At 40.0% G+C, this 25,999-nt stretch overlaps 1 protein-coding gene across 6 annotated transcripts in view; it reads left to right on the top strand.

The window, feature by feature from the left end:
• Positions 1-25,999, top strand: part of SORBS2 (sorbin and SH3 domain containing 2) — a 101,485-nt gene that overhangs the window by 48,526 nt on the left and 26,960 nt on the right. For 2 of the 6 annotated variants that reach the window (XM_004382773.2, XM_004382774.2), the window contains 5 exons: positions 14,384-14,433; positions 16,858-17,045; positions 18,901-20,487; positions 23,609-23,697; positions 25,266-25,312. In XM_004382773.2, coding sequence (XP_004382830.1) covers positions 14,384-14,433; positions 16,858-17,045; positions 18,901-20,487; positions 23,609-23,697; positions 25,266-25,312 — 1,961 coding nt within the window. Of the gene's footprint in view, positions 1-6,732; positions 6,892-9,373; positions 9,431-14,383; positions 14,434-16,857; positions 17,046-18,900; positions 20,488-23,608; positions 23,698-25,265; positions 25,313-25,999 lie in introns of all 6 variants that reach the window. The other 4 variants (XM_023737216.1, XM_004382775.2, XM_004382771.2 and 1 more) reach the window with 3 other exon arrangements.

Raw genomic sequence — 25,999 nt, 5'->3', positions numbered from 1 at the left:
TTCTTCCTTGGCCCTCTTTGATTTTTATTCCCCCCTCCTCCCCCAGCCCTTCTTTGCTTCTCCTCCTAGATCAGTGGCTCATGATCTTGGAGACTCGACAGTCCCTCTGCACCTCCATCAAATGCTGCTCTAGAGAAGGGATTGGTGTCATTTGCTTTTTACCCCTGTCCTGGCCTTAAAAGAATTTTAGATGTCAGTGACCAGGAAAAAGAGAGTTTTCTTTGTTAGTTTATTCGAGTGTATCCAAGAAATGACACTATTATGTATAATGCAAGTTCCACCCTGAAATATGATTTGGAAACCCTTGCTCACCACACCCAACATGACTGTTCTTGATTTAGTTTAGGAAGCCCTATATTTGTGGTTGTGTTCTTGAGAAGTGTGTTCAAAAACCTTGTAATCCCATAATTCATACATGAGATTTAGCTAAGCCCTCTTTGTCTTTCTTCAAATAACTTGTATGTTGTAGAGTAACAGGACTTCAGAAAAATTGAAAGAAAAAAACAGGAGCACCACTGACTTGAAGGCTCCATTGCAAAGTTATAGGTTATATGATTGAATATCATGATACAGAGATATTCTGAAACCTCTAGGGTGAGAATTGAGTGAACTATGATTTCATCATTGCATAAAGTGGAAAATAGCCAAATAACTGTGCAACATATGAATTTCAGATTTAAATGTAGTTAACAAAACTTTAGTTATTATTGTAATAATTTATGAGATGCTTAGGATCATGAATCTTGTAATTGTAATGGAATACATTGGCAGCTGTGGTGTCAGGAAACAGGATTGATTTAGAAGCTTCCCCATCAGAATACCTCTACTATTTCTATTATTTACTCATTCAACAAAATTGATTGAGTAAAAACTCTACGCCAGACATTGGATCAGGTGCTAGTGACACCCTGGTAAACAAGACACGGTCCCTACCTCAAGGAACTTAGAGTCTATCATTTACTGTAAATACAGTGCTAGATCTTTGTGTGTGCCGTGTAGACAACCTCCTATATGGTAAAATGGAGGCACACCCAAAGGACCCTACCTTTCTGTGTTGGTTCTAAGAAGAACAGAACGATCTGGACCAGGGGTCTTGTCAGGGAATTGGGTCTGGACCGGTCTCTGTGGCCACAGACCAAGAAGACAGGGAGAGAGAAGTGGAAGGAACTGGGAAAGTTCGAAGGAAATAAGAATTGATATCCTATGGAGAAATGAGAAGGTCTAAAACTTTTTTCCCTCCTAAACAACTTTGTTGAGGTCTGGTCTTATGCAAAGACGTGATCTGAGCTAGTCATCTGCATCATTTTGGTTGGGCTCTTTTTATTATGTTAAGTCGATTTTCAATTCATGGCAACCCCATGAGACAAGAGTACCTGTAGAACTGCCCCATAGGATTTTCTGGGCTGTAATTTTCATGGAGGCAGATCACCAGATCTTTCTCTCATGGAGCTGCTGGATGGGTTCGAACTGCCAACCTTTGGGTTAGCAGCTGAGCACTTAACCATTGTGCCACCAGGGCTCCTTCCTTTTATTATTATAATAATAGGACTAGTCTATTATTTCTTTTTATAATCAATCCTGAATTAATTATGATTGCCTCTATAAATAAGAAAAAAAAAAAAAAAAGCCAGAGGGCTAAGTACACAATGGTTGCAGAGACTGCTATGTATTGATAAAGTTTATACAAGATTCTGAGGGCCTTGAACACACAAGGCATAGAAGATGAAGAGCAGGTTTGCTAAACAGGTGCCAGGTAATAGCAAATGGACAACATTATGGATTTAAAGGTTTTACAAATGAACTCCCATGTCTTTTTACTCCAAGGTGGTTTGTGAGCATTCCTTTCCTCTTTTCATATTTTGTTTTATGCTAATTATACACAATAGTTCAGTAATTCTGTGTTGCTCTTTTGAATTCCTAGGTGACATCACCATCCGCCCAATTTTCCTAGGTGCCATCCTGGATCCTCCTTCTCCCCCTACGATCTCAAAGTCCTGTCCCCTAGGAGAAATGCTGTTGCTACTCTTCTCATCCGGTCCACAGTTACCTCTTACCTATGACAGCCAATGACAGCCTCCTCTTTCATTTAGCTAATTCTCCAGTCTAGTCTCCACACCATCTCCAGGATGTTCTGTATAAACCACCTGCTCAGAACTTCCTACTGGCTTCCTTCCGCCCTTAGGGCAAAACCCAGATTCCTTGACATAATTTACAAAACACCATTGTGATCTGGCCCAAGCTGGCTCCTCCAGCATCGTCTCTCTTCTCATTCCCTCACCTCCCTCTCTATGTTCTAGCTGTACCCAGAGCTTTCGGTTCCTCTTTGCTGGACCTTTGCACAGACTGTTCCCTCTGCCAGGAGGAAGCTCCCCCCTACCTCTCCCTTCACATGGAAAATTCCATCTTATCCTTCATATCTCAGCCTGGACACACTTCCCCCAGGACTCCTTGCTCTGGTCCTCAACACTAGGTTTAAAGCGCCCCCTGCTGTACGCCTCTGGCACCTGCAGTTCCCCACCACAGCCCGGTCACACCGTTTGCTTGTCTGGCTCCCTCACTAGACTTTAAGCTCCTTGAAGGCAGGGACCATGTCTGGTGCACCAGCTGTAATCCCAGCACCTAGCACAATGCCTGGCACGTGGTAGGTGTTCAGCGAATACTCGTTGACTTAATAAGTGAATGAATGAATACAGGTTTTACCCTTCTAGTTAGTGGGTAAAGCTGGTGGGAGATGGAATCCCAATTCTGCCGCTTATCTCTGAAGTCAGTACATTTCTAGTGTCAAAACGCACAGTAGGTCTCAGTCAAAGCACACACAAGAGGTTTGACACACTGCTGTTAGCAGTCGTAATTCACTAATTCCATGATTCCCAGGGTACGCAGGGGCCAGAGGGGGCAGCATTATCTGAATTAAAGTCCCCCAGACCCTGGCAAAAAGATCCCTGTCTTCCTTAGGAATAGGTTCTTTAACAGGAAAATAAAAGTGAATGCAATTTGAAGCTCATAGATAATCATTTGCGTGCAGATTTAGAAGGGTTGCTCATTGCCTAGTGTTGGATCTAAAGAAGTCCCTGGCAATCACCAGGAGTGGATCTTTAACTGAACAGAACCACAAGTCAGGACCATGTTTCCACACTGTAATGTGATTCATGAGATAATTACACAATATTAATAAAAACTCTACATCCCGTCTGAAATAGATATGTTTGCAAGTGAGCCATGTTTTTTTTTTTTTTTTAAAAAAGGCATATGTTGAGGATCTCTCTATGCTTGATTAAATAGAAAATAATATGAAGATGCTGCCATTTCCTATGATAACCAAACCAGCCCAGAACAATCAAAGCAGAAGGAAACAATCAGTGAAAACTCTGTGCAGAGATTAATGCAATTTAAAACTTCAGGGAACTTCAGCTTCTTTACCAATGAAGACTGTCACTCAAAACTTAAGCTGTAAAAATTTTAGGAGTTTCGTTTGATGGTTTCAGCCATAAAGACTGCCCCAAACAGCAAGGTGTAGAATCACAATAAGTGTAAAACATAGCAGCCAATGCCATTAAAGCTTAGAATTTAATGAGCATAAAATTTGAAGAACCACATGACATTGGCACCTCTTTGTTGTTTGGAACAACATATCGAAATTATAAGCCTACAATGAGAATACTAAGAACAGTAAAATTTCTATAGCCACATGGCAACCAAGTATTTTTAACTTGCAGAAAACATACAAAACTTTAAAATGGCTCACCCTCAGTAGCTTTTAAATAAGGATCCTGCCTGATTTATAGTTTTAGTTTTTCTTAAGCACGCCCTCTTACCCTGATGACACAAAGTAAGTTTTCAGCAAAGGTTTGCTGGTTTTTAATCATGTTTCTTAAATGAGTTTCTAGGTGTTAATATTAGCGCCAAACTCAAAGGAACTTCCACGTTACCCAGGGGAAGTGTTGAATTAGCAAGCTGATTCGCATGGATATGCGTCTCAAGGCTAACCATCTGTATGTTGTCTCGGGGGGTTGGGAAGCCTCTGTGTGCCTTAGCAGTAGATCTGGATGGCTGCATAATACATTTAATTGTTGCATGCCTAAAGGGACTCAACAGGTCAACCACAGCAAAGTGAAAATTCTAGTTCTGCCAGTTACAATTGCTTTGTTGACCATAAAGGCTCTGCTCAAATGTGTGCCTTTCATTACATTCCAAAGTGATAGATAATTCCCAGCGGTCATTATTTTCTGTGTTTTCCACCAGCATGGATTCTAGATAGTTGCCCATTGTGATATAAATTTACTATTTAATCTGCAAAGTCATAATTAATGAAAAATTGCCATTCTGAGGTATGGGACAGAATGACAGATATTTTGCTCCCTTTTCCACCTTCTATCATGGAAATATATTTCTAAGATCAGGACTTAGTATATCCATTTATTATACATTTTCTTAAGGGGGAAATCAAAGTGGAGGTACAATAGCTGATAAATATACTTGTTCAGGAAATTGGCTGCCCTCTGTCGTTCAACATGGTTTTTGAACAATTTTGTTTCCTCTAAGAGAAGTTTCAGGAGCCCTGGTGGCGCAGTAGTTAAGCACTTGGCTGCTAACCTAATGGTTGTTGCTTGGAATGCACCAGCCACCCCACAGGAGAAAGACGTGGCCGTCTGCTTCCATAAAGATGACAGCCTTGGAAGCCCTATGGGGCAGTTCTACTCTGTCCTATAGGGTCCCTATGAGTTGGAATTCACTTAACGGCACTGGGTTTTTTTGGAAGTTTCTATCTCCCCTTAGCAAAACAAAATACTGTACTTGAAAGCAGAAGTCATAAAGTCAAGAATTAATAATATCATTAAGTATGTAGCATTAGAATATACGAAACTTGAGATTCAGGAGTTGGTTTTCCTGTTGAAGAATTACTATGCCTCTGTAGACAAAACCACTTTGCTGCAATAGTCTTTCTAATGCCAGTTACCCTAAAAACCAGTTCCAACAAAACCATTCCATGAAAGAGTTAAATGTGGCAACTCTCAGGATCTAAATTATAACTGGGGAAAAAAACAATATTTTATTATTATCAAAATCTCAATTAATGCTTTTGCAACTACTGAATCAAATATAAACTTAATCAAATTTGTAAATTAAGCAGAAAATGGCAAATTACTTACTAGAATTTTTCTGTCAATTTCACTATATTTCTGAGATGTAAACTAAAGCAATATTGGCATAAATAAAAGAACTATCTCAAGATTCATACAAGATTTTCCCATACAGAATAGTAGGATGTTCTTCCTGATTTTTCCTTATTACACAAATAACATTATAAGTAAAGCAAAATAATGTTTCAAAGAATGAAAAGAACAATCTCAGTACCAGGACACCGTGCGGTCTTTTCCATGTCTTTCCTTACTGTGCTCATCCAGACACAGGCTTTGTAATACCATTGTAACTATTGTACAATTGCCTGCTTACATTCTGCTTACATCACTTAGTATCCCATCATAAGCACTTCCCAGGTTCACTGCAGTCTTTATAATCACTACAAACTTCAGATAACTTAGACCCTTTCACTATTTAGTTAGGATGTCTCAAACTTTTCTATCATTGTCTGTAGTTACCACAATAATCTTTTATTATAAAATATTGAAATAAAATCACATTGCTAAAAATACTTTGGATATAAGTCATTATTAAATACAGACTGAGAAACATTAACGAAACTATTGTAAATGCAACAAGTCAATAAAACACCAGGAACTTCCTGTCAAAATAGTGGCTTTTGTTTGAATACGGAATAGCTCAAACTCCCAACACTGTGAAGGTTATAGAGCATTTCTTCCAAAGCTGAGATGTAGTTACTCAGCCAAAGTCTTTGGGTTCCTTTAAGAATTGGAAGGGAATGACATGGAAGTCTTTGGGCTTCTTTAAGAATTGGAATGACATGGAAGTCCTTGGAAGCCGAGAGTGCTTATCAGCCCTCCTGGAATATGTTGGCGGAGTTGCCCGTCCTGTCTTTGCCAGGGTGAATAACTTACAGGTTTAAATACCATACTGTCCAATTGCCCCATGTTTAATTAGTAACTTACAGATTTAAAATACCATACTGTCCAATTGCGCCATGTTTAATTAGTGTCTTGTGACAATGATCAAGGAAGTAATAACCCACATGTAGTAGTTTAAGTATCCTGTTTTAATATAAAGTGGACAGCCTGAATCACTCTAGTTAGGCACGTATTATTTGAAAGCATTAAGGATATCGCTTGGTAAAGTAAATGCTGTGTGTTTGATTTTTCTCCTAAAGTAATTGTATATATTTTCTCAAACTGTATTTTTCCATTTATGCAACATTCAGAAAGCCCTGGTGGGGAGCAGGTCAGTTGTAAAAACTGGCTTTTTGTCTGAATTAGAATGTCACCACACCAGGGCGGGGTTTTATCCCTCCCTTCCTGCCCCCAGCCATCCACAGGAAGGTGCAACACCTAACCCCCGTCCTACTTCTCTAGCTCACAGTAGGCAGATGGAAGGTGACTTGGGGTGTCTCATAAAACTGGTTTTTCTTCAGTTTCTGAGACTCCCAATCTCAGACCATCGCAGGGGCCCAGGATCTCCCTAAGACGTTGGGGTCACCTCTGAAACCCTTCCTCCGCCGAGCCTAAGGCAGGGCCAAGCACTGCTGGCTGGTGTCCTCTGGGTTCCATAGAGAAGCTCTGTCTGATGAATCAGTTTTTGCCTCCCCCCTCTTTATTACAGCCCCCTCTCCCAACAACTCTGACACCTGTTCAAAGGGAGCCCCGCCGGAAGCCTATTTCGGTTCCACCCAACCGAGAAGTAACTGGTAGCCCCTCCCCTCCGCCCAGGAGAGTCATCCCCACACCCAGCTTGTACACCCCGGCTCTCTCTCCCATCCCGGTGAGCTCCTCCTTGTTTGGCTTTTTCTAACACCTGTCGGGAAGTTCAGGTGTGGCTCTTGTTCTGCAGAGGCTAGGAGACTGTCTACTTACGCACCCCCACCATGCTGACCCTCTTCTTTCTCACATAGATCCCAGGGTCTTCATGCCAATAGACCCTTAACTGTCTCCCAGCACCCCACTCACTCCCCCACCTAATATCCCTTCCCACCTGTCCCTTTCCCCACCCCCAGCTCCCTGCACTCCTGCACCTGAGCAAATCTTCTGTGTATGCAAATCGGTTTAGACTTACCTGTCGGGACTTCTACCCACCAACGAGGGCAGGGACGATGGAGTGACGCACCCAGAAGAGCTGCTTGGTGACTCGGTGGGGATTATTCTAATCCTCTGGTGTGTTATAAACGCCCATTCTCGCCGTCCTAAAGAGTTTTCCAGATTTTGCAGTCAGCTAGGAAGAAAATCAGAAATGGTGGACGGAGGTAGCGTGGGGCCTGAGCGGAGCGACTGAAGCTCTCGCCTCCGTGTCTTCATTTTACCGGTTTTGCTGCATTTCCTTTGTTCCCTCCTGCTGAGATTCGTTGGGCGAGAGTTGGCGCATGTCTGCGTGTGGTGCGCGCGTGTGTTTTCAGACCACACAGCATCTCCCTCACCCAGCTCAGTGTACCTTTTCCTTCCCTTTTCCTTCACATCTGCTCCAGACTGATCGCATAAATCCAGATGACATAGATTTAGAAAATGAACCCTGGTATAAATTCTTTTCAGAACTGGAATTTGGACGCCCGGTAAGTGAGGCTAGACTCTTACTATACGAAAATTAGGAGAATGTTGTTTAATTTGTACAAGTTATCATTATCGGAAGAAACAGGTGTCATTTAGCGAACAAACGCGGAAGGCGTAGTATACATACAAACGTGGTGCAGCTTAGTCCACCTTCACTGCTGTACCGAAAGCTGAAACATGCTTAGAGTCTTCTGATAGGATTTTTCTTTACCACCAAGTCATGCAGTGTGATTACTTTGCATCTCGTTCATTGCAAATTCAAAATGTTGAGGTGGGTTTTGTGTTGGAATATTCAGGCAATTATTACAGCTTTATAGAAGATTTGTGTTTGTTTACAGTCCATTTTGGTCTAGTTCAAAAACAAGGGCACCATGAAATGTATACTAATAATAATTCCCATCATTATAGTTCCCGTTTGCTGAGCAATCTGCAGGCACCTGGCAAGTGCTAGGTTCTGTTCTCACCGCTTCCCTGGGGAGTTCTCACCATGCCCCTCCAAAAAGAAGAGACTGGGAACCAGACGGGAAAAGTAATTTGCCCAAGATAGCAAGTGGCAGAGTGAGAATTTAAACCCAGGCCTGTCAGACAGAAGCCCTGGGTGTTTCCCACGATAATACACTGCCAGAATATTTCACTTACATATAGGAATATGAAGGAAGGGAGAAATAAGGAAACCCTGTAGACCTTGATTTCTAGTCTTGCTAGTGAAAGCCCCCACACAATCTCTGGTCCCCAAGCCCCACCAGAGAAAGCCCTGCCTAGCTGCCTGGCCTTATGGGAACTGCTTAGTCTGTTTGGTGGAAAGAGTCCACTCAAGTTTCAAATAACAACCTCCTCTATTAGTTTGGAAACCCTGGTGGTATAGTGGTTAAGTGTTATGGCTGCTAACCAAAAGGTCTGCAGTTTAAATCCACCAGCTGCTCCTTGGAAACCCTATGGGGCAGTTCTGCTCTGTCTTATAGGGTCACTAGGCGTTGGAGTTGACTCGAGGGCGGTGAGTTTGGTGTTTGTTTTGTTTTTATGGTGATCCTAGTGGCTGTGGGAGATTCTTTTTTCCAGTAAAGTGCAGTGGAGACATGTGGTTAGTCATTACAGCTTATTGAACTGAATCAAAAGTGACTGTAAATGAATATAAACCAAAGAATTTTCTCTAGAATTGATGTTACCTAATAAGAAGAATTTTTTTTCTCTTTTTCTTTCCAAATTTGTATCCTGATGTAAACGTAAATGTATTTTTTCTCAATGAAAAAAATTTCTCTAGCCTTTTAAAGTATGTGTTGTTATTGCTGATTAGCTTGTAGGGACTATACCAATTTCTGGTTTGAGCTTAAATTATCAGCATTTTCTACAATCACGTCCACACGTGGAACCTCGCCAGCATGCTGTCCACTTGTTTCTTTAATACACCGTGTGTCCTTCTCTGGACAGAGACTGGGAGTGCTAATTTTGATTTGATGAAATAAATTTATAAATACACTAATTGAACCACTAGCACGTTTACCCAGTGCTTGAGGATATTGACAAACTTTGCACTCCTAGGCTACCCCATTTTGCTCCGTTCATGTCCTTCTTTATGTGTATCCGATGCTGTCAGCACGCAATTCTAACTGTTGTCACCTTTTCCACATGTCCATTCCTTGCTGCCATTGATTCTCCTCCATTCCATCTCTACACTTCTGCTTGTGTGGTGCGTCCACACTCAGCCTCCTAAAAAGGCTCTGGATTATGTTCAAGATCATTCTTCTGGTGTTCCCAATGAGGTAAAAAAAAAAAAAAATTGTTCTCTCTTTTTCAGATTTCTCTCTGTGTGCTGTTACTGTGATTCTGAACACCCAGGGTTTACAGTTCACTGTAATGTCAAAGCTACTTTTAAAATCTATCTTTGCTTCTATGGGTTGTGCCCAGTATCATTGCTTGGACATTAATTATACCAAAGTTGATGGCCGTTTCTGATCTGCAGTGAAGAATCATTCCAACCATAACTTTCAGTTAAACTGTTTACTACAGTACAAAGTGAGAGTCAAAAACCAAAAGTATTAGTCTTAATGCATGTATTAACCATCTGTTTTGATAAGACTGAGCAAAATATTACTAGAAGACTTCTCAGGGCCATTTATTATCATACATGGAGATGCATATTAAAATTTAGATTCTTAGATAATCAGATGTTTATGCCCCACATATTCCTGAGATTTATTTTAATCCTTCCACTTTTCTAAATACTCACAACTTCTGGGTTTTATCAACAGTCAAGAGTAGGACTGACAAATACCTGGCACACGTGTCACAACTGCCCAGTTCCACACCCTTGACAGACATTGCTAATCGTTCTGGACACTGTAACCCAAGCAGCCACTGTAATAGATCTTCATTAGCATGTGCAATGAAATGAATTGGTCTTCTCTATTAGAGAATGTTTATGACAGTCTGCTAGATGAAAAACAAAATTATTTTGGAAAGCAGAGTTGGGACTCATTAGAGGACACAAGCAAAAGTGACACCTTGTTTTGCTAAACACCAACCATATAAAAGCCTGCCTGGGGGAACTCTTAGAAGCAGCGAAGAGAGAAGCAAAGTGAATAAACTGGTTTTCACACAGTAGTTGCTCTGTGGATCTAAGTGAATACAATAACATTTAATAAAAATCTTATTTTTATTTAAAAGTTTTAACTCAGTTAAATATGTGCAACTGGAAAAGAAAAGCAGGACATGTATGCTATATGAGGTACCGCTGACACACAGTGGTGACTGCTGGAATTGCAGATATAGAGCCTCAGGAGGAAATACAGTCAGTCTCTGGATCACGAACAAGCTCCCATCCTAAGCCTGTCTTTAAGTCGTATTTGTGCATAAGTCAGAACAGTTAGGTACAGTTTGTATCTACTGTCAGTTAGTCAAATGTTTGTCTTAGCATATAGTATATAGTGTACCTTTCTATGCATAAAAACATTAAAGAAACAGTTCCAGATACACTAAAACATCTTCAGCATAGTAACAAGTAATAATAATAATAATAAAAGTAATGGTTTGATTCGCATTACAAAGTAGCGCCCATTTGTTATTATGAATCACTGCATGTACCTCGAATTTTTACTATAATAGGCTTTACCAGGGTTGGTTCGTAACTATTGGTTGTATGTAAGTCGGACGTTCGTAACCTGGGGACAGCCTGTACCCCATTTCTAGAGCTTCCATTTGTAACTCCAACTATTGCCCCTGTCGTGAGCATCCGAGTGTGTATTAGAACAGGTGCGTGATTGAAACATTTATATATTAAATAGACTGTAAAATAATCAGCAACATACCAGGTTATTGCATTCAGTCACTTCTAAAGGTTTATGTTTTGTATCCAGGTATAGTCTGAAAGACGCCAGGTGAAACAGGCAGCCCTGTCCTGAAGAAGGGTATCATTGCAACTTATGAACAACCCCAAAACTTACACTGAACAATTTGGACAGATAGTTCTCTCAGTGTATTTGTAGGATGTTTTCAGGTGGTTTATTAAGAGCTGAAGTGGAATTTAGAGATCATTGTATCCAACTCACTAATTTTCAGTCAACAAATATAGGGCCCAACAATTTTACATATGCCCAAAATCACAATGCAAAATGGGGCAAAGAAAACATGAAACATGGATCTTTTAACCGTCACTTCAGTGTGATTTCTTTTATTCCATACTTCTTAGCACTTCCAAGAGGTGCAACCAGAGCTCGAATCTATTAGAAACAGATTACTTACTTAGTACTATTCATTGTTACCCCACTGAATTTCTATAAATGAGCTCGTATAATTAATATTACACAATAATTCTTGGCATAAAAATCATAGAAACTTAATTCAATTCATTCCACAATGTTATGGTAGAGGCCAAAAAAAAAAAAATCACATAAAAATGCACTTTGCTGATGGGCAGCCTGATTTGCCGTTCTCTTTGGGACTGAGAATTGATGTAGTATAACTCTAACAGCATATTAACTGTGTTGTTAACATAATGGTTTTCTCAGAGTGTAAGAAAACATGCTCTGATAAGATGTCTGGATTCTCTTTAAGAACTTTATGTAAAAGATTTCTGGTAAAAATTGTAATTGATTAGACATTACCTTAGCTACCATTTATCAAATGCCTAGTCTATGCCATGAGTAACATAGTTTTTAGTCCATAAATATAATTGAGAAACTGACATTAATGAAGAAAAGTTAAGAACTTTCCCGCAAAGTTTAATCACACGATCACTCAGCAGGAAGAGTGATTCAGTGGCGGCACTTTCTTCAGATGGCCTTCTCCTAGGTGTGTTAAATGTGGCAGCACTAAATACTCAGGGGATCATAACAGGTGAAATGAATTCCCTCTTTTCTGGAGACGATTTCTATTTCACGATGAGTCCCATTCTCACAGTGCAAGTCTTTCTCGCATTCATCCATCTCGACTTTTTACTGTCAGCTTATCATTGAACACCAGACCTTTTCCTTCAATTCTACATAAAATCACAAAACGGTTTTAGTTTGTTTTGAAACCAGCGCAAGGAGGAATAATTGCCGTTTCTGAGCCTAACTCTGAAACACGATTAGTTTATCAGAGGCCGAGCCTTCACTTCTTACAATGTGCGGTATTGCTTAGGCTCATTGAAGGCCAACGGTTAAGATTTCTGATCTCTCTAGAGAGCTTCAAAGAGTGCTCCAAATTGGACGCTTCTCTGTGTTCAACTGAGGCTTGTGGTTGGGTGTCCCCAAGAAAGCCAGGATCTACCCAGAGGCAATACTCTGAGGCTGTCTGGTGTTGCTCTTCTACAAACATGTAGAATTAATATTTCTAAATTGGAATACAATTATCTAGTTATATTTATTTGCTTGTGTCTTCTTTCTTATTTATTTGTGTTTATTTTTCCACCTTTCCAGCATACAATTCAGAGTTCAACAAGTTAAAATGATTATGTTAACTTATCAGACTAGCAGATCAATTTTTTTCTAATTTTATATTTGTTGAGAACCTAGGAATCTAAATATTTTCTAAGAATTGGCAATATTAAAATATACTTTTTCTGTCTAAAGGGAGGTGATATTTTTTGCAAAAAAAAAAAAGAGATGTTTTTGTTTGCTTCTGGGCAAGATTCCATTCTCATTCAGTACAATAAAATTAAATGAAAATATTAGCTAATAGAAGCAATTTTAGAGCTATGCAGAATGAGGTTTGTCAGATTGACCTAAATAAAGAATTGCAAAATTATACACTAAATTTTAATTGGTTAATGGGTGCTAATTTACAAATAGAAAATAGAGTTATCAAAATCATTTTTAAAATATACTTTATTTTCCCCTAAGTAGGTTTTTAATATTCTGGTAAAATGTTCCTATGTGACAGAAGCTTAAGATACAATTTTTCAAATGCTGTCTTTCTGACAAACTTTGCTAAACTTTCATATAGGATACTTTCAGGCTAGAATTTCAGTTCTTTATCAAACCAAAGTTTATCTGTGATGAAGAACTGATCATCAAATATGAAGAAAGCCAGAACTATATATGTACATGCGTGATAGTTGGCACACATTTCTCTGTACATCCCAGACATCATACCACAACTGCTTTCACCTTGCAGCCACCTGGAATATTCAGTAGCTCAATGCTGATCCTCTCCTGCCTTTTAAGTATTTCAGCAACTAACCCGGTAGATGGCTACAAAAAATGAAAAATTCATAGCTATCATTTCTGCTTAATATCTATTTCAGTGTGCTGTTCAGAATGAAGGAGTTTGAAAATGTTGTGTACATACAATAAGTATTTGGAATTATTTATCAAGTTGTTTTATCTATGTTTTCTTTGTTTCTACAACCATGGAAAACTGAAAGTAAATTATCTCAGAAAAACGTTAACAGTCCATTTGTAAAAAAAAAGAAGAAAACGGTTATATGTTGGTTCGTTAGATGATTTATTTTAAACTACCAAGCAGTTAATTTAAAAGATATAAATCTGTACTGATTAAAGTCCCAGGTAATTAGTTTAGTTCAATTTCAAAACAAATTCTGTGGTTTTTTTTTATTAAAATGTCATTCATGTCTGTGTTGACAGATGAAAGATGTCTGAAGTTCTGCTTAAACGTCATGTTTTAAAGATATCACCTGGTAGCAAAAACCTTTAAGAAGTTTTATTTTATAAGGACTGAATGATGACTACAAATATTTTTAAAATATCTGACTATTCCTTCATGTAGGAAATTTCTATTTATAGTCAGTAGGCAAGATTCTGGAGTTAATATTGTAGTGTAACTTTAGCTCTTTATTCAGTGTCCCTGAGGAAATATTATTGGACACTCCCTACACACACTCCCTTACATAATGTTTGGGTTTTGGATAATTATAATTACACAGTAAAATGCAATGCAGTATACTGAAGAGAAAGTAGATAGGAAGAAAGTAGAGATCAGGTGCACCAGTGCAATTAGGCCTGGTGGTTACAAGTAAATTTCACACTCACTTTAAAATATTGCAGAAATTCAGAGGCCATTTAATAGCAATATTGAATAATACACACTACCATGCATACTGTATCATCAACAGCAACAAATACTTAGGGAATACTTTTATAATCTTAATGAATGTTATTTTCACTTGCTCAATTTTTGCAATATTCTTTTTAGGATACCTAATTTAATGTCCATATACAAAATAAAATTTTCCCATGGTAAAAATCTTCATGGAACTCTTTTTTCTCTCTTAACAGGCCTCTCTGTATCAGTCCTCTATAGACAGAAGCCTGGAGAGACCCTCGAGGTAAGAACCTCATTCCATTATGCAATTGGAATACCCTATGTAATGCTTTATTTTTCATTAGTAATACTTATCAATGGACTAGTAATGAAGGTTATTTATCAGTAGTTTTCATTTTAAGCACCCAGACCCCATGAGGTTATTTTATTTTGTTTCTACAGCATTTTATATAATCATATCCAAGAAGTTATAAAAATGAATTAAAATAATTCTGGATTCCTTTACAGACAGAGAAATTCTTCCCTACTGTCTCTGCTCTATGCCCAGATTTGTCCTCTTTAAATAGGGATTATAAATAACTAATTCTCAATATTGTTAGATAACGCTTATGATAATGTTTGCAGAAACTGTATAAATTACAAAGTGGTATACATGTTTGTTAGTTATATTCTGTCCGCAAAAAAGCCGAAATGTTATTGCTACCAGTGAATGAAGGCTCACTGTGCACCAGGGAGTCTAAGTGCATAAACACATTCAGTCCTTCAGCAGACACTGTGAGGTGGGTACTATTATCCGCATCTGATCTGGTTGTTATTGTTATCGTTGTTGTTAATTGCCATCAATTCGATGCCTAGTCATGGCAACCTTACGTTTAATGTAACAAAATATTGCCCAGTCCCGTGCCGGAAACAACCTTCAACTAAGTCGCTTACCCAAGGTTACACAGCTGACAAGTAGCAGAGACAAAGTAAAACCTGAACCAAGATAGCTTGTAATCGCCAGTCCTGACTGAGCTAAGAGTCTGCCCAAGGTAAGCTCTGTTAATGTGCTACAAATATCACACTTACTTTAAAATATTGCAGAAATTCAGAAACAGTTTAATAGCAATGCCGAAACATACGAACTTCCATCCATATCATCAACAGCATCATCAACAAATACTTATATAACATTAATTTTCCCTTCCATAAGATTTCTGTCAACATCAGAAGAAAACTTTGTAAATTGGGCTCATGAGTGCCGTTTAACTGAATTCATATCACTTAAAAAGGAGCTCCCCCTACCCCTCCTTTGATGTCTTCTGCATCTCTGTATGCACCCAAAACGTTTGCATTTTAGACTCTTCATCTGACCTGAGGATTGATGTAAAGACACACACAGCCTCACACGACAGGACAGAGACAGAGAGAGCAGGTCTAGGGGAAGACTGGGCATCCTGTGTAGAAGACGCAGACAAACCCTGAGGTCTCGCTCCACCTCTGTACTTGCCAAGCGTGTGTGTTCAGTTTACTGCCTTGTAAAGCAGTGGTAACACTGCATACCTCATAGGTTTACCATCAAGGCTAAAACAGACAATAATGTCAGTAAAGCAGGCAGCCCATTACCTGGCCCATATGAGCTGATTTTCTTGCTGCTGCAACAAACGTTTTATCTAGTATAGACATAATTCCATCTAGTGATTTGACAGAAAATGTGCTGTGTGATAAGTCCCTTCATTCACTAATGTTTGTCTTAAAATGATACTAAACTCAAGCCCAGACCCAGGATAAAAACCCTGCCATTACAGAGTGTCAGTAACATGCTTTGCAGTGGGAGGAATGGCATCCTGAGTTGTTTATTTGCTGACCAGATGATTAGTCATTCATTAGTTAAACAGAAAACACCGGGATTTTGGTGTAAGGTTTTTCCAAGCTAGTGTTCTTAGGAAAAGCCACAGGCAAACCCTTGAGGTCAGAGACCTTTGTCTTAATAGATGTCTTGCCTCTTTTTTCCAGCCCTTTTCCCCATTTTAGCACCCCCTGTGGATATATTTCTGGAGCCTTGGTGGTACCGTGGTTAAGAGCTCAGCTGCTAACCAAAAGGTCGGCAGTTCTCATCCACCAGCCACTCCTTGGAAAGCCTATGGGGCAGTTCTGCTCTGTCCTACAGGGTCGCTATGGGTTGGAACTGACATGACGGAGCGGGTTTTGGGGTTTTGGTGGATATATTCCTGTTGTCGGAATCTCCCTTACAGAGAGCAAATACGTAACACAGATTACAACACTGGACAGTCACTCTCAGCATGTTACACTAAAAGAAGACTTTTATTTTAAAAGATTATAAAGAAATCGTGCTTAATGTAATGTGAAGGAATAAATTCCCTAAAGTGCAGCCTGGGGCATGCGAGACAGGAGTTATACCACTGCCAGGAGCATCATCCACCCATCTTTCTGGTTCACATAGGAAAACCCGTTGCCATCAAGTCAATTCCGACTCATGGCAATCCCATGTGTTACAGAGTAGAACTGTGCTCCATAGGGTTTTCTTGGCTGTAATCTTTATGGAAGCAGATCCCCAGGGCTTTCTTCTGCAGTGTTGCTGAGTGGGTTCGAACTGCCAACCTTTAGGTTAGTAATTGAGCACACAAACCATCCGCACTCCCCAGGCGATGTTTACAGAGTAACCTCCGCCAATAGCAATCCAACTGGTGCTGGTCCTTTTTTTCAGTTCTGCAAGCATGGCCAGTGACTTTAGGAAAAGGAGGAGGAGCGAGCCTGCAGTGGGTCGGCCGAGGGGCTTGGGGGATCCCAGCGCAAGCAGGACCAGCCCGGGTACTGTGGACCACCTGGGCTCAAGCGCCACCCTTACAAAGTCCTTCATTAGTTCTTCTCCTTCCTCCCCATCGAGAGCAAAAGGTGAGCGGCAATTACGTGACACTCAAATAACTTACTAGGTTAGGTTGTAGCCTAGGGTACCATGTGAGGGCTGGTCAGTGAGAACCACGCGTTAGCATTTAAATGCGGTGTCTTGAATAAAACGTAGTTTCAGAGAAATAGACTTTTTCCTACCCAGACTAAGTCACGCTGGCGAGCTATTTGGATTGCTTAAAGGACTGTTTGATTAGCATCTGTTAATGTTTCTTTCCCATATATATCATTTGGTTTTCTTTGAACAAAGTCAAAGCATCGAATAATGTTTTGTCACGCCAGTTAAAAGACTACGTTTAGAAACATCCACATATTGTCAAAGTTTTCTATTGTTACTGTAAGTAGAAAAAGTAATCAAATTTATAGAATGGGAATTAAATGCAGCAACAGAGAAAGTTGTGGCCTAAAGTACAGATTGATTTTTCTAGTTATTTAAATCTAGATTAAAATTCTTCTAACTTACTAACATTGTTTAATTATTTGCTCTGTGATTTCTGTCAGCATTCACACGTACAGTAGAGCACCCGTGTTCTGTCACATAACACAGTGTTCAGTTCACAACTGTCCATACAGAGGAGCCCACTGGTCTCAAGCCGTGGTTATAATATTTAGAAATCACCAAGCCATTTCTCTGTATGGCCTGACTTTATCAGATTCTACTCGTTTATGCAAATGATACCTTAAGATAAGAAATAGACCATAAAATGCCGCTGACTCACTGTGTTTGAACACTACCCAAAGGGAAAAGGATTTCAGTCAGTTTACAGATTTGTTTTCTCATAAGGAGGGTTAAATTAACTTCCGTTCCCAAACACTGCATATCCACTTAACGTACTTACCGACTTCCAGAGAATTTGGGGAAGATTATAAGGCGTGAGGTTTCCATAGGGATGCTTTCCTCCAATAGATTTTATTTCTAAGAAGAAAATGTCCCATTAGATGTAGAAATTTGTCCTCTCATTCATTAGCGTTAACTTGGCAGAGCAAAATAAAATATTTCCATAGATATTCCAAGTTAAGGTCAAGCTTAGCTCTCTATTATCAAATCACAAAAGATTAACATGGGAAAAAAAACCTGACAGAAAGCAAGATGCCTTTACCTCTGAGGAAGGTTTTACATTACATCCAGCTATCATTATGAGGTTGAAAAGAGAGCAATTAAAGAGGAAAATTAGTTTATTTTTAGAGGCCCTGCTAATTTTTTTCTTGGAAAAATATGAGCAGCAATAGCCCACAACATCTTAATTTTGCAATTTTGCTAAATAGTTGGAAAATACTTTGTCTTATAGCTTTTTCTATCCAATGCCCATGAAAAAATATTTGATATAACTGTGGAATTATTAAATATAAATTTATTAATTACTGTTTACCTGTTATTATAAATCAATTCAGACTCAAAGCCTGACCCTAACAAGCTGACTAAGTCTGTAATACTTTTGACGTTAATCATTAGACATTGAAGTGACTACCAACTCTTGCTGTTAAGTAGCTTAAGGGATACTGTTGTGTTTTGGGCATATCATATTTGCAGAAAGATGTGTCAACTGTGCAATAGAAAGAAATATATTAGCTACACTATATTACTTGTTATACATGGTTTTGTTAACTCTAATATCTGCAAAGCTACATTCCTTTAAAAATTATTACCTTGTTCTTCAGAATTATACTTTTTTTCTCTAAAGCCGAAGCTACATGTGTAACAATCGGTGTCTAGGATAAACCACACTAACGGCTTTCTCTTTTCTGTGCTATCTGATGCTTACTGACATGCTCTGCTCTCTTGGTGAACCTTTTAACTTCTCAAAATGTCTCTCTTCTACCACGCTGCTCTCTGGATTAAAAGGTGGGGATGATAGCAAAATGTGTCCATCCCTTTGCAGTTATTCGGGGCTCAACGGCAACCCCTCCACTGAGTTAGATTACTGTAGCACGTATAGACAGCATTTGGACGTCCCGTGGGACTCGCCAAGGGCTATTACTTTCAAGAACGGCTGGCAAATGGCCCGGCAAAACGCAGAGGTCTGGAGCAGCACCGAAGAAACGGTTTCCCCCAAAATCAAATCCCGGAGTTGTGACGATCTCCTGAACAATGACTGCGACAGCTTCCCTGACCCGAAAACCAAGTCGGAAAGCATGGGCTCTCTGTTGTGTGAGGAGGACTCCAAGGAGAGCTGCGCCCCGCCGTGGGCTGCCCCCTCCGTCCAGGAGAGTCACAGCAATGGCAGGTCACGGACTAGACACAGGTCAGCCCACGATGCCCCCGGCTTCCTGAAAATGTACAAGAAAATGCACCGCATCAACCGCAAAGACTTGATGAATTCAGAGGTGATCTGCTCAGTGAAGTCGAGGGTCATACAGTATGAGAAGGAGCAGCAGCACCAGGGTCTGCTCCATGGATGGAGCCAGTCCTCCACTGAGGAGGTGCCCAGGGACATGGTGCCCACCCGCATTTCCGAATTTGAGAAGTTGATTCAGAAGTCAAAATCAATGCCAAATTTGGGGGATGAAATGCTGTCTCCTGGGACCTTAGAGCCACCACAAAATGGTCTATGTCCCAAAAGGCGATTTTCCATTGAGTCTTTGCTGGAGGAAGAAAATCAAAGCAGATACCCTTCTCAAGTACAGCGAAGCTACAAGCCTAAAACTCTGGTGCCGATTCACATTGAAGTGACCAGCGACGAGCAGCCGAGAACTCACGTGGAGTTTTCAGACAGTGACCAGGACGGAGTTGTGTCTGACCACAGCGACTTCATTCACGTAGAGGGGTCATCCTTCTGCAGTGAAAGTGATTTTGATCACTTTTCTTTCACATCCTCTGAAAGCTTTTACGGATCCAGCCACCATCACCATCACCACCACCATCACCATCACCGACACCTTATCAGTTCCTGCAAAGGTAGGTGCCCTGCCTCTTATACGCGGTTCACCACAATGCTAAAACATGAACGAGCAAAGCAGGAGAATACTGACGAGCCCAGAAGACAAGAAACAGACCCCGGCCTCTCTAAGCTTGCTTTTCTAGTCAGTCCTGTGCCTTTCCGGAGGAAAAAAAATCCGACTCCCAAAAAACAGACTGAAAAGGCAAAATGTAAAGCATCTGTTATTGAGGCTCTGGACTCTGCCCTTAAAGACATTTGTGACCAAATTAAAGCTGAAAAGAGAAGGGGAAGCTTGCCAGACAACAGTATATTGCACCGTCTTATTAGCGAACTGCTGCCAGATGTTCCTGAAAGGAATTCATCGCTTAAAGCTCTGCAAAGGAGCCCCATGCACCAGCCTCCACGCCCGCTGCCTCACGATGGTGCTATCCACTGTCCGTTGGACCAGAACGACTGTGGGAGAATGCCCCACAGCGCCTCCTTCCAGGACGTGGGCACATCCAACAACCACCACCACCACCCGGACCACGACGGTGCACTGAGTCTCCAAGGTGGATTCGCTTTTCTTTCTTTTTCCTTGTGGTTGACGTACCCGCCCTCCGGCTCTTTCATTTTCCATTCCTACATCTCATCAGTCCTGAGCTGGAAGGCCGCTTGGCGCCATTATGTGTTGTGAAGCGATTGCTTGCCGTGCAAACGTGTCTTCCTGAATAGTTCTCATTTACTCACGCGATATTTGGACTTCGTGTGTAGCGTAATCATCAATTCACAAAATTTTACTTATTCAAAATTAAAAAGGAAAACCATTTGTACCTTAATGTTAGGGTTGAAACAACTGCTGTGCACATCAAAACAACAGATAAAACAATTGACCAAACTAAAAAGAATATTTCAAGACAGAAATTCTAATTGAATCTCAGTATCCTTAGGAGACTGAAAATTTGCATTGGTGCATTTTCATTATAAAATGATTCAAAATTGATAGTCTAACAGATAATCTTTACTTTGGTTTTTATATTAACCTTGGAGTCATTCACTCAATAAATAATTTACTCACATTCTATATAGAAGATACTACATTAAAACACTCTCAAGAAGCAAGCCCAAAATATATAACAAAGTAGCTGATGGATAACTAAAGAGAATGGGGTTCATTTAATGACTGTCTCCATTTAAAGCATTGGGAGTAAAATTTTTGTGAATGTTTAAGATGTATATATACAGGTCCCATTTTCATCACTCAGTGTATTCATTTTCTCTTCTTTTTCCATCACTTAGTTTTTTCATTTTCGGCTTCGACTAAAACAGTTCTATATCAATATAAGAATTAGATTGCTTAGGCTAACGTGACTTCGTCTTCATTTTCTCAGATGGATATCACTTTCAAGGGTTAACACAAGGCCAATCACAATTCAAAAGCAGAGGACTTTTTTTTTTAAGTGTATATGACTAAAAAATACAAGGTGTTTTGATATTTTTATCCAATTCTTTTTATTAATTACTAAAGTGCATCTGTTGACTATGTGAATTTTATGAAGCTGGAATGAACGTTTGAGGCTGAAACTCAGATCGCCAACAGAGCACCTTCCATGTATGCGCCAGACACTGCCAAGTGCCTACACGCACTATCAGATTAAAACTGGCACAGACCCCTGTGACCGGTGTTACTGTCAGCACTGCTTTATAACTGAGGAAAGTGAGGCTCAGAGAGGACAAGCAGTTTGCCCAAGGTCACACAGACCGTAGATAGCAGAAACGGGATTCAACCCTCTAACAGTTCAGAATTTGTTATTAAAATATATAATCTCTATGGACAAAAAAGAGATATAATGGTTATTTCATGTCAATGTAATACATATGGACCAATTGTTAATTATAATTTCACAAATTTATTTTCTTAATATTTATCTCTGCTTTCATTTATTCTATGCAACATACTTCACAAATAAATTAGAATTTTTAAAGTCAATTTCTGCAATTTGAAATTTTCAGTGACTGATGCATGTCAGCATCTAATTTTTTAATAAATTAGCTACCTTTTCCAGATTTTCTGTATCCTAAAACTCAGTGACTCAAATATCCTCATTTCTCAATTTTATATGCAGCTAAAGTTACATTATTGAAACACGTTTTGAGAGGACTTTGAAACACATGTCAATGGTTTTGTTTTTTAACAAAATATTTACTTTCTATTGCTGTTTAGTCCAAGTGAAAATAGTTTATATCCCATGGATTAGTAAAAGTAATTTAAAATTTGTGCTCACTGTTAGAGCCCTCTGATTATAAAGGCATATTAACTTAGAATGAAAAACACACTGCACAGAATCCTCTCCCATTCGTGAAGATAACTGGCTGAGACTCTGGCTGTGCTACCTTCCTACGCCTGAAGACTGTGCAGGATCTTCAAACCACAGTTCAGAGAGTTAGACATTTATCCTGCTATGTCACCGATACCCACCTGCTGTAAGAAGCCAATTCTTTCTTGTAGTAAAAGTAGTCAAAACCTTCAAACAACGTTTTCTTTTTATGAATTAGCATTTTTAATTGCTCCACAGATAAATTTATTGATTTTAGTTTTCAAGCTTTTTGTTATTTGATATAACTAAATTTATTAAAGGGATAAAAGAAAAAATTTGAATTCGGCTTAGTGACAATGGTAAAATTCTATAACATAGACGACTGGAATACTTTTCCCCTCAAGTTACATTTCCACTTATAAGTCACAAAAATGCATAAAGTATAAGACACTATTAAGAAATACTTGGAGCCACACTTCTGTAATGTAATTAATTACTTATACTTTGGTTTATGGCAAAAAAAACAATTTAATATTTCATAAACAACTTGAAAATTGGTAGGACACCTTCTGTTTAGAGAGATTTTATCACTTTGCTTTTTGGAATAAACATTTACTTTCTGACAAGATGGTTTATCAGCTGGGTACAAGGAGGCCATGAGGAGACGACTGTGACTCCTTACGTCTCTAATGGCGTAGAAACAGAGACAGAGAAGAGAATGGGCATAATTATAGTTTGTCATCGTCGTATTCTCTTTGCTTTTCTCTCTTTTTCTTTTTCATGACTACATTTTTGAACTGTTGTTCCACAAAATCTTTCCGTTTCTATAAATTGTTGCTATTTTCAAATTTCCTACTTCTATTTGGCTACTAACTGAAAGATTGGCAGTTCAAATCCACCCAGAGGCACCCCAGAAGAAAGGCCTGGGAATCTACTTCCAAAAGCCATTGAACACCCTCTGGAGCACGTGGGGGCACCATGAGTCAAAATCGACTCAAGGGCAATTGGTTCGGTTTTGCTTTGTAGGCCTTATAATTATTATTACTAAATTGAAGGCAAAAAGAATGGAAACAGAAAGTGTCGAGAAATCTTTGAAAGGAAAAATGTCTGCACTGGGTGCCACAGTATAATTCTATCGGGAACGTAGCAATTACATGTCTTCTGCAATCGGATATTTCCCCTTTTGAAGCGCTCTTTTTTTGCATGTCCCTCTATCACAACGTCACAACAGCCCGTGCGTTTTACACCCGTGTTTTCATTTGGGGTGCCTCTCCAAACTTTCGAGGGAAAATAGTAGCCACTAGGGAAAATGGCGAACCATGCCTGCTTGTAATTCAGCGGGTGCTCACTCTGACCGGCCCTGTCCTTCCAATAGACCGGGAGTCCCCTAGAGGTTACTCATCCACGCTGACTGACTTGGGGAGAAGTGCATCACGGGAGAGACGAGGAACTCCAGACAAAGAGGTAGGAAGTTTAGTAGCACTCGAGTATTTTTAAGCCACATCCTTGATAAAGCGCTTGCCGATCAAAGTTATCTTCAAAATCCAGTAAAGGGCCTGGACTAAAAATATAAAAACAACAACCAAGAACCCAAGACTGAGGGTAGACCTCGAGAGCAGTTCGCACTCTGACCGTGGCTGCAGCTCTGCCCAGTTGTGGTCCCGTCTTAGCAATGTGGCCTCTCCGAGTCTGGACACCTGTGGATTAACGGTTGTGGGCTGAGTCCTAAGCTCAACCACCTCATGGGAAGAAGAGGTTGCTCTGTACAAATTTCTGGCCCAGTGGTCTAGAGAAGAGCTCTGGGTCAACAGTGTTGCAAATCAGCACAAATTCCACATAATAATATTATCTGGCCACTTTTGTCAAAGTTGGGCCTCCAGAACTCTGCTAACCCGCCCAGCTCTCGATGGCAGTGCCCTTGGGGATCACCTACCACTCACTGGCTCTTAGTCCTTGGCCCTGAGCCAGGACCAGAGTTCTAATGCGTCCAGCCTTGGAGCCATGAGGGTGTGAGGGAAACTGAAAGCTGGTCGTGGACTGGCAGACACATCGTAGGGAGCTCACAGGGGAGGGGACTCATGTGGTCCAGTGCCTGTAGACCCCTAAGAAATCAGCAGTGAGGTTGGGTTTGGTCCAGGTTTCCTAAGGTTCGCCAGAATCACTGGGAAAGACAGTGGGGTAAGTGAGTATTTTGAAGGGAGGGGGGTGACGTAGTTGCCATAGGGTCCAGGCAGTCTGTGGGCCTCAATGTTCGAGGATGGGCACATGTCCCATTACATCATGATTGAAAGATGAGCAGCTGGTTGACATGTGCTGAAGGATTCCTGAGCCCTCCAGGGGATGCAAGATGACCACGCCTACACTTCCCAGTGATACTGTTTCTTTGCTATTATTTTCGTGAGCATTTAGTAAAAGGGCTGGCAGTCATGGCTTTGTCCAGTCTATTTATCATGATTCAGAAGGAGGAGCTGTGCCAATACATTGAACATAGAGCAACTGATCCTGCAATTATCCCAGGAAAAGCCTTTGTTATTGCTAGAATCGCTCACAGGAGACAATCCTCTGCAGGTGTTTTGTTCCCCAGTATGGCATCCATCTACCCTAGTTCCAAAATGAAATGTGACAGTCAATAGTTATGGGGAATAGATCATCTCGGATGTTTTATTTCTATCCCTGTAATAGCTTAAATAGTGCCCTGGTGGCACTGTGGTTAAGAGCTTGACTGCTGACCAAAAGGTTGGCTGTTCAAATCCACCAGGCGCTCCTTGGAAACCCTATGGGGCAGTTCTACTCTGTCCTGTAGGTTTGCTCGGAGTCCGAATCGACTCAACGGCAACAGGTTTGGGTTTTTTAATAGCTTAAATGTCTAAATGCAGAACCAATTGACTTATTTGTAAATTGCATTTAAGATTTACATTATGTATGTTTAATCATTCCCTGAGGTTTTAATTATCTTTAATTTGTATGAAACTGCTTTTTTATAGGAGATCCAAATTTTAAGTTCAGTGCTAATTGTTTACCTTCCTTTTTAGAAGCTGCCTGCAAAAGCTGTTTACGATTTTAAGGCTCAGACATCTAAGTAAGTAAGATAAGTTTTCATCACATAATTTAAATTGTCTTTAAATACTTTAGTAAGATTTCCAGAGATAAATATTGCAGTGGGGTGTGTTACAAATAAGGCCTAATTCCCAATTCAGCAATCCACTCTAATTAAATTGTTCCTTCAGAATTAATTGGAACGGGCTAATTTTATTTTCATTTTGAGTTTACTTGTGACGCATTGCATTTTAAATTTCATTAAACATGTTAGAGTACAATGAGTTCAAAATCTAGAGTTTTTATCTCAACAATGGAGTAAAAATAAAGTGTTGGAGAGCAGTATCACTAACAGGGAATGTGACAACATTTGTTTATCCAGCTATCTCAAGTATAGTTTGTGAGGTTGACCGCTAGAACTCTGTGTACAAAGAGTCATGTAAAATTTCCATGTCTCAACACTCAGAGCTGAGAGATTCTGAGCAAAGTTCTATCCCATGGTGGTCTCTTGATGTAGGTATTTTAATACTCCTGGGGGTTCTGCTGGAAACCCTGGCGGCATAGTGGTTAAGAGCTATGGCTGTTAACCGAAAGGTCGGCAGTTCGAATCCACCAGCTGCTCCTTGGAAACCCTATGGGGAAGTTCTACTCTGTCCTATAGGGTTGCTAGGAATCAGAATCAACTCAGTGGCAATGGGTTTGGGTTTTTTGTGGGGTTTTTTGGTGTTGC

Source organism: Trichechus manatus, unplaced genomic scaffold (genome assembly GCF_000243295.1).
Source record: "Trichechus manatus latirostris isolate Lorelei unplaced genomic scaffold, TriManLat1.0 scaffold00099, whole genome shotgun sequence".
Taxonomy (NCBI): Eukaryota; Metazoa; Chordata; class Mammalia; order Sirenia; family Trichechidae; genus Trichechus; species Trichechus manatus.
The sequence above is the reverse complement of the archived record's forward strand: the minus strand, read 5'-3'. Positions and strand labels throughout refer to the sequence as shown.